At 33.2% G+C, this 9,570-nt stretch overlaps 1 protein-coding gene across 1 annotated transcript; it reads right to left on the bottom strand.

Annotated features, from left to right (window-relative positions):
• On the bottom strand, window positions 1–7,950 carry LOC132760401 (uncharacterized). The gene is made up of 4 exons (XM_060752375.1): window positions 7,718–7,950; window positions 2,308–2,468; window positions 1,418–1,506; window positions 1–654 (listed from the first exon to the last, which is right to left on the bottom strand). Exons 2-4 carry the CDS (start codon window positions 2,440–2,442, stop codon window positions 456–458), a joined length of 423 nt encoding a protein of 140 aa, XP_060608358.1. The 5' UTR covers window positions 2,443–2,468; window positions 7,718–7,950; the 3' UTR covers window positions 1–455.
• Between the last annotated feature and the right edge of the window lie 1,620 nt (window positions 7,951–9,570).

Here is a 9,570-nt window from a genome sequence, read left to right on the forward strand (position 1 = left end):
ACTTTTTTGTTATACTTTGTATTTATATATACATACAAAAATACATAAACAATTCTGATATAATATTAGCACCTAAAATTTATATTATATATGTGGATATATAAAATAACAAACTAAACTTGAGAACGAATTAATTTGGAGAGAATGTAAAACGGTTTTCGTCATTTTCCAATTCTGAAACAATATCAAAATTTATGAATACAGTGGTAATTATCCAACCAAATTTCATCCGAAAATGAACAGTGAATTAAATATGTGATAATTTTTACAATCTGTGTGTTCGTTAAGTCTTTAAAACTTCAACGTATGGAAAATTCTCGTATAGTTCATGGAAACAGATGCATTTGCATACACTAATATGAAAAAGCTAAGCCTGTGGGAAGTTAAACAAATTCCAAGTATCCGAACACTCCTCACTTTTAATGAAATCTATCCGAATATATCTGTCCGAATTTTTACCCGAAAAACTCTTTGAATTCATTATAGGTGATGACTCCGTCGCCATTCTTATCACTGTAATTGAGAAATTCACCGACGACAGAATTCACTCTGTCCTCTTTGAAAGAGTCCTTTATTAACTGGATGAACTCCCCTCTGCTCAGCGTGTTACTATTGTCTTTGTCATATTTCTTGAAAAGCCTTTCCATAGCGGCCCTGAAACAATATTACATAAAATGTATGATACAGCATCATTGATCTCTGAAATATGATTTACGTTTTCTCTGTTTACACCTCTGAATTCCGGTTATCTTATAAGCCCTTTTATAGCTAGTCATATATATACCAAGTCAATTCAAGTCAATTCATGAGATCTTTAGTCGTAAACAAGTAACGAGACGGATTTTTGTCATTGCGAAATCCATTCTAGAGTTATGGGTCTTGGTCAATGAGCTACAGTTAACGTGCTGAAGACATTGGTGAAGATTCGAATAAATACCTTGATAAAACTTGCTTGCAAAGCCAAAACCAGAAATTATCAAGTTTCAAAAGGGAGATTATTCTGTAAGTCAGGGCTATAGAGTGATATGCCTTAATCAGTGGCCAACAGTTACGTTCCCTGACAGGTAACGTGCTGAAGATTCAAGAAAGTGCCTTCCGTAGTCATATACCTATTACATGATGAATTTTATAATTTCACTATGGACTACAACTCAGTAATTAATCGTGCTAGAGTCTTGAACATTAACTTGATCAATGAGATCTATGTAATTGACACAAAAAGCCATTGCTCAGCATTGCCACAACAACTCAAGTGACGTCGGGATGTGAAGATAGACGCATTCATGAACTTTCATGACTTTGTCTATAAAATGCTCTGCTTCTGTACATCTTAAATAAAGGTTTTACATTTGGTATATTTGAAAGTTAATATTTAATAACATGTGTTGATTATAAAAGAGTTGAAGAAATCACTTACGATCGTTTTTCTCTTTCGTTCATGTCATTGTAGAACTCATTTTTGGATATAGTCTTGCTCTGATCTTTATCAACGCCACAAAACATACCCTGTATTAAAACAATAACAAACAAAAGTTAAATGGACTTTATTATTTCTGCAGCTTTCAAAATTACGGGTAAAGAAGTTAATGAGCGCCGTTGTGACTAAGAGCAACAGAAAGTCTTGTTAATATGACGCTTTCCATGTGGATAATAGACACGCGGAAAATGACGATCTTTATCGGAGTTACTTAAGCCTTTCAAATGTGTATGGTAAAGTTACATAAAGACATATTGCCCAAGTGAAAACTTAATAATAAACTTTGAATTTTTAAGAATGTGTTAACAGAAACATTTTAAGCAAGATAGGGGGTGGGGTAACCGAACTTGTTTTCGAATTATCTGCCCTTGAGTTTATAATTTTTGCTCATATTCAAGGGAAGATAATTTATAATGTCTGACAACTTATAAAGTTATGGTGTATAGTAAGAACTGGTAAAGAATTATCTGCCCTTAAAATTACATAAAAATGGCAAGAAAAAAGAAACCAAATGATAACGTGGCCATCGATATCCTATTTTCTTTCTTTTTTTGTTTTTGTTTTTCAATTTACATATAATTCATTAATTGGTCAAAATGGGTACTTTACTATGACAGTATAAGACGGCGCGGTTGTAAGAGAAAGAGGTCTAAGAATATCAAAACATCGAGTTCGTGTTCGATTCCCGGTCGAGGTACTAGTATTCAGAAATGACTTTCGCAGACGACAATATGTCGAACTTTATTTATCTTCCATTAAAAGTATTCATTTGAGAAAAAAACATCTGTAACAGGTATACAGTGAATAGACAACGACAACAAAATACTCACAGCAATAGCAGCGTCTGAGACATTTTTGTCATACTTTCTGACAGCGCGTGCAAGCTCCTGAACTGTCAGTTTGCCATCATTGTTTGCATCAGCTAAACGCCAGAACTCATCTATTTGTTTCGTGGTCAATGCCATCTTTCTTTATCAGCAATATCTATTCCCTGTAAACACAAAAGATGAATGACTAAATTATGACAATATTTAGTTCATAGAACAAACGTGGACGGGTGTATGTCGAAGGAAGACTGTGGGGTGGAGATGGCAAAAAAGAAGGTATGAGGCAAATATAAGATGACAAGAGTCGAGCTTTGGGTTTAATGACGCTTGATAAAAAGATTTTGATATATCAATCACATTATTAAAAAGAAATAATAAAAAGATTTCGATATATCATGTTTAAACTATTAAAAAACGAAGATGGCTGGACACTTTTTAGCATTAACGGTCGTCAGTTGTTAACGGAAAGAGCCGGGTGCTGTCCATTAGAAATAATAACGGTAAAGTCATCGTATTCAACACTTTTAGAGCTTAGAACAAGTAGTTATAGTCTGTGAATAACTTATAAATGTTTTGATAGATATGGAAGGATTATCAAATAAATGTCATGAGTAGACAGCCATGATAAGTAAGTTTATGATTTACATACATATCGATAACATGTATATATTATCATACAATTAACTAAATGACGATAAAGGCGTTCCATAGAAACGACGTAGAACTTGAACTTGCTTAATGATGCGTTATAAAAAAACGAAAACGAGATATACAGTTTACACCATCGCTAATGCATTAAAGTTAACGGACCGATAAATAAATCATAAAAATGTCAGTAGTCTCCTACAAATAAATCAAGACTGTGTCAGTAAACAGAAATGAAAACAAACATTTTAAACCCTTCCCACTCTTATCTTGTAACTATTTCTCAATCTGGATGATACGCGTACCATTTAGCATTTTAAGAGAAAATTTGAAAATAAGTATTAACTGAATACCGACCAGCTCAGGCCTTGATCAGATGGCATGAACGTGCCTGCTAATCTGGGTAGATTTGGGCTAAAAGTTCAGAAGTAAACTTTAAGTTCAAGAACAGAACAGAACAGATATTTTATTAAGACTTGTACAAAGTACATCATCTACAATACATTATATTCCTATATGTAATAGCTGCATGAAAATAAACAAACAAAATCAGGATATTACATTTTACGTATACAATAGCTTCCTGACAACAAACAAACATGCAATCAATCAATCAATCAATCAATCAATCAATCAATCAATCAATCAAACAAAAAACATGTAGCTATGGAAAAATGTGCATTTAATTTCTACTTTCATAAATGAGATGCTTTATGGATATTTTTGGAATCAAAACAAAACATTTGGAGAATAAACATTAATTGTTATCAGACAGTATCAGATGAAAGTGCATGGAAAGAGCTTCTTTAACAAATTTAGATAAACGTATAAGCTCATTTTTATTTTTCGAGTTTAACAGTTGAGTGAATTTGTAAACTGATGGATTTCTGTAATAGTAGGCTTTTAAATGTTGTTTTCTTATAACATCATAGCATTTACATATACAGTTAAAATGGTACTCGTCTTCAATATCTAAGTCATTGCAAAACAAACAATATCTTTCTTCACTTTTTACTAAATCTTCCTGTTTGAATTCTTAAAGGAAGGCCATTCATTCTTAATCTACAAAAATAAAATCTAAAACACCTAGGTAGTATACTTAAATAATATTCATATTCAAAACAAGATGTAACATTTCTATATATTCATAAAGGCCGATAATGACTGACGTATGAACTAGAATGGAACCAAACCACTCTTCGCCTCATTGTCACTTACAGTTTCAGCCGCTTAATCATATAAATTACTGTATCGTCTTGTAAATGAAACAAGTACGGTACCAAAATTGGATGCAAGAAAATTAATACAATTCCCTTAAAGTATTTAAAAAAAAATATTTAATCTATTTTCCCAGGTTAAAACTTTAAGATAATAAAGTTTATTTGATAAGATATGGTGCCTGATTTGGAACGCCTTTGTGCCAAACGGCGCGTTGTCGGACTTTCGTCTTGTCGTCCTAGCGCGTTGTCGTGCGGCGTGTTGTCGCGATGTCACATTGTTGCAAGATTCAAATCGAAGGATTAGCTTATAAGCCAAGCGACAGGGCGACATCGGAACAACGCGCCGCACAACAATGCGCCGTTTGGCGTGCTTCGCTAGCGACAGGACGGCAAGACACAGCGCGACAACGCGCCGTTTGGCGCTTTGTCCTGTTGTCGCTAGTGACAAGACGAAAAGGCGATAATGATATAGGTTGATAGCTAATGTAAAGTACATTGTTATCGCTAGACTGTATATAATTAGCTACAATTTCCCCGTTTATGCAAGATAACAAATTGTCGTCTGCATAATATTTAGAAAGTAATCGGACGCCAGATTCGTTCCAAAGCTTGCACAAATAGTTATAGTTAAATACAAAAAAAATATGTTACATAAAACCAACGAATATAATTCTGACAACAGATTAACAATCAAAGTGCTGCAGCACTGAATGCGACGGACATGCAACCGAAGAGACATATTAAGGCTTCTTTTAGAAAAAAAAAACAAAAAAAAACAACACAAAATATATAACAGAGAAAATTTGTTCCATACAAGTTCGAGATTTGTAGAGCAATATATTTTGTGTCCCAAATTGATATAATTCAGATTTTCTACTTTCAAGCACTTAAATACAGAATGAAATTTATGCCTAAAAACTCTGGTCAAACTTGTAAATCAGTGTCCTTATCGATTTATTCTAAGAAATGATATGTAAATAGAAAAAAAAAAACGAAATATTTCTAGAATAAATCCAGGCAAATAAACTTCAAACATAATACATTATACATTTGAGAATGCTATTTAGAATTGCTTCGTGTTATATCATAGTGGGCATACAGACAATAAAATATAAGTCATTTGTATTTTTATTTCTCTTGAATATGTCTCATTAAAAAAAATTGGTTAAACATCATCAGCAATTAATAGTGTATTCCTTAGATTTTTTTATATTTACAAGGTAAAGATGTAGAGGCCAGAGCACATCGTTTTTATTTTAATTTAAATGTCACTTAAGCACTACAGTGTTTAGTTGTCCTTTTCAACTTCACACTAAAATTCCATTTTCAACTTGTTTGCTTCTTACAATTGTATAGCATTTCTAAAAGTATTGCATTACAATCCGCTGGTTTATTAACTACATGTTTAATGTGTACTTCCTAATCGCCTGTCAAAAATCAGAAAAGGTGATGCAGAATCTATTTTTAGAATAGCGAAGGTTTAACTCATATCGTGACCTAGTTAAATATGTAAACAAACCACAAGAATCGGAAGTAGAACTGATATTATAACTTCCTTACCATGAAAGATACATGGCGGTAAAGTGTCTTACATGCATTTTCAAAAATAGATATTTATACTAGCCATTGTACTGTATCTAATATATTAATAACTGCTGAATATTCAGCTAAACCCGCGGTATGAGTCACGAAAATAGTTCTTCTTTTATTAATGCGCGAGATATCCTAGAGTCACGAAAAAACTTTTGATTTGTTAATAATAATGTTTTTGTATAATGTAGAAATATTTATTTCCTACTAATAATGTCTTGGAACTCAGAGGTTACACCTTTATTGTAGTATAATTTGCTGTCCTACTTTTTCGACAGCGGTAAATCGTTTCAGCAGTAATTTGCATATTGCGCAATAATACTACGGGACTACAACGTTTTTATCAATAATATACGTTCATATTTTAACTTGGATAACTTAATTTGAAATTGAAAAGGCTAAATATGGAAGACATTAAGATATCCAGACAAAGTATGGGAGTTTTGAAGGATCAAATTCATGTACTATTTCTTGGGCTGTTAATTGGTTTAGGACACATTGCGCGAGTGTAGCCAACGAAATCCCATGTGTAGATGACTTAGCTCTGAACGCGCCTGAGGGCGCGTCCGTCGCAAAAACATGTGTCCTTGAATCGACAGTTTCCGTCATTTTCCGTGGGAGTTAAATATAAGAAACGTCTGTATGACTTTAACGGCGCAATATAATTAAAATGAATTATTCTTAAATTTTCATTCATTTTGCACGGTTACGCGAAATAAATTGTCATTAGATTTGCTGATATTTCATGAAAGGTTTACGTGCATGTGTTCGGTAAGCAAGAGGGCATTTTTAGCGGTATACTAGAATACCATTGTTTCTAAGTGCTTCTAAGCCATAAAAGTTCGACTTTATTTGCAGATTCATAGATAGTTTGTTTCCCTGTACAGGAGTGTAAAGAAATATTTTCTAAAATTTCTTAAATAAAAAGTGAAATACTCCTTCAATTGTTCCGTCACTAAAATCTAAATCTATAATCTCTCTACGTTACTGTCGGTTTTATGTGGCAATTTTTGTTAGGGGCATTCTTGTTATAAAATCTCTTCTTTTCTTCTGAAAACTACATTAATTGAAAGAAGAAATGTTGTTATTCTATTGTACAAAATAACCGTATTAAGATATTAAAATGTAATTGTCCGTAACATAAGTGCACAACCAGTAATCCTGTGATTACCTTGGGGTGGCATGAATGGAACTTCCAATAATCTTAATTTTGTTTTTAAAAAACGGTACACATTACATTGTGTTTCGGTCAATAACATATATTTTCAATAAAAAATAATAATACGTCAGTTGAAAATGTGTATTCAAAACCACTAAAGAATGGAACATGGTTTAAATTACAGTAGTGTGGATTTTGTCAGACCTTGAATCTAGACATGAATATTGCGCCCAAAAACTGTGATCCTCGGCCTGTCTATATCCCGAAAGCTTAGTACCGTGAGTAGAAATGACTAAAAGACAGTATCCGCTATGCAACCTTCATTCTTTAGGTAGCCAATTTAAGCAAAGGAAGTACAGATTCTACTAAAGATGTCATACTTATCTTAAGTTATAGAAATAAGAAATATATACTCTGAAAACTGACTGGTATTGAAATGTAAAAAAATGTTATTTTATACAAGATTTGTTTCAATGAAAGCAACAATAGCGTTATTCCTGCGGGAAGGAAGTGGCAATGAAAAAAAAACCTCAAACTTCTTCAAAGACACCTTCTTTACCCTTAAAAAGATTGAATTTTTGTCTTCTTCTTTGAAAGTGAATTCAATAATGAAAGAAAGAATAAAATATATACAATTTGATGACTGGGTATTTGTAGAGAGAGAGTTGCATTACTGCTTGAAATCTGCATTTTGATTCAAACTAGAGCTTTTATTACGCTGTTAAATAACGCTGCATCATGAAAAAAATACCCATTAATGAATTATTCATAAATATTTTGTTACAAAACTAAAACTCACTGTTTTCCCTTTTCTAGCTCCGCACCGTCGTTTCAAATTGTAAGTCCGTCACAGCTTGCTAAATCAACTGAAGTCAATTGCACAAAAATCAGGCCGCGGATGGAAATTTATGTTTATTTCTAGTTATAAAGTGTATTAAATACCACTTTTTTTCTTGTGCTCACTCAAGTGAAGAGCTTACTTTGATACCTATGTGAAAGTAAACCGTCCACAAACTTAAAGTAACGATTTTTTCTCAAGGTAATTGAATACTTGATAGTGGTTAACCCTGGTTGACTTTAGGCTATATACAGTTGTTATTATAGTAAAACGGAAAGGTCGAACATGGTGTTTATGTCCTTATGTCAATAGGTAAAAAAATGCCAAAGGCGGAAAAGAAGAATCAAAATTAAATAAAGCACACAGCAGCCTCACAGAGGGGAGGGTGAAGGATGACCTACATAAAATACTTTTTCAATTCATTACAAAGTTTTAGTACTAATTGATTCCGATTTGTTGTTGGTAATCAGAAGATTATGGTAAAAAAACGTTAATGACAAGCATAAGTTCGCTATATACGGCCTGTTTCCGTGTCTTATAAAGCTTCAATAAGACAAATACAAAGACCAATATCGACGCATTCTGATGCACCAGTCATTTGTGATAAGGTGAGTTGTATTTTAATATTCCCGCTTGTGGGGACACTACCGAGTGAACGCACAAAAAAGCTGGAGATATAGCTTTATCCGCAAGATGGGCGTGGTTACGGGATTTTAGCACGGATATGACGTGGTCACTATCTCCCCAGGGATAAAATTTGCATTAACCAAAATTCAATGTTGTTAGTACAATATTTGTTGTTGTTGTTATTTTTTTTTTCAGTGCTAAATTTTGCAAAGTTACCTCATGGTTGTATGCTTTGTAAAACTAATCATTGTACATATAGATACCCCTTGGCGTTAAATAAAGACATAAAACATTAAATGTCTCTTATTATGTAATACCTTACAAATGAGAATGTGTTTCTTTACTTGTTTAAGCTGACCTGAACCTTTACCTGACTGGAACCACCCTTATAGAAGCCAGGCAAGCCTTCATAACCTAGCAATCTCACAAGCTCTGTACTGTTGGCGGTCTAAATAAAAAACTTTCATATTATTATCCCCAATATTAGTCATGGACAATTCCGAAAATGCAAGCAGGACAAGTCCATGTTATAAATAAAGCAGGATAAGGTTTAAGAAACTGTAATTTTCAAAATGACGTCAGCTTAAAACAACCTTTTGTTGATGCACAAAAACTGAGTGGGTCATACACGGTTGATACGTTTTACATACACGAATATTATGGCAGTTAAAGCTGAAAAAAAAATTCTTTAGTTTTACTTAAAATACTGTTGTTAAAGCAATACAATTCCTTTCACCATGAAAACGCTTTCCGTACAGGTTGTAGAAATATGTCAAAGCACGCCTCTACACTGCTGCTCACCTCCGAGCGTTAAAGAGACTCCCCGGTCAGCCTTAAACGATGAGCCAATCTCACTCAGGCTTCGGTCAGTGGAATATTTATGAACTAATTTGTGGGTTCCTATAATGTATGCTATGATGCCCTCGGTAGTGATTACTATTTCTGAAATGTTATGCTTTTATAATATCTACTGTACACGTACATATCAACTAACTTGCCGACTCTTTATTTTCAGTACATTTCATTTGAAATCGGCTGTTTCCGATTTACCTTGTATTTTTCGACATTCGACAAAGACGCGTTGCATTGCCTAAAACCAACAGAAACTTGTTTTACAAGGACATTTAATGTTGCTTTTTAGAATGAATCATTTCAGTTAAGTTTTTTTATATCAAATACTTGTTGTT

The sequence above is a fragment of the Ruditapes philippinarum genome, unplaced genomic scaffold (assembly GCF_026571515.1).
Source record: "Ruditapes philippinarum isolate M1 unplaced genomic scaffold, ASM2657151v2 ctg5660_1_1_1_1, whole genome shotgun sequence".
NCBI lineage: Eukaryota > Metazoa > Mollusca > Bivalvia > Venerida > Veneridae > Ruditapes > Ruditapes philippinarum.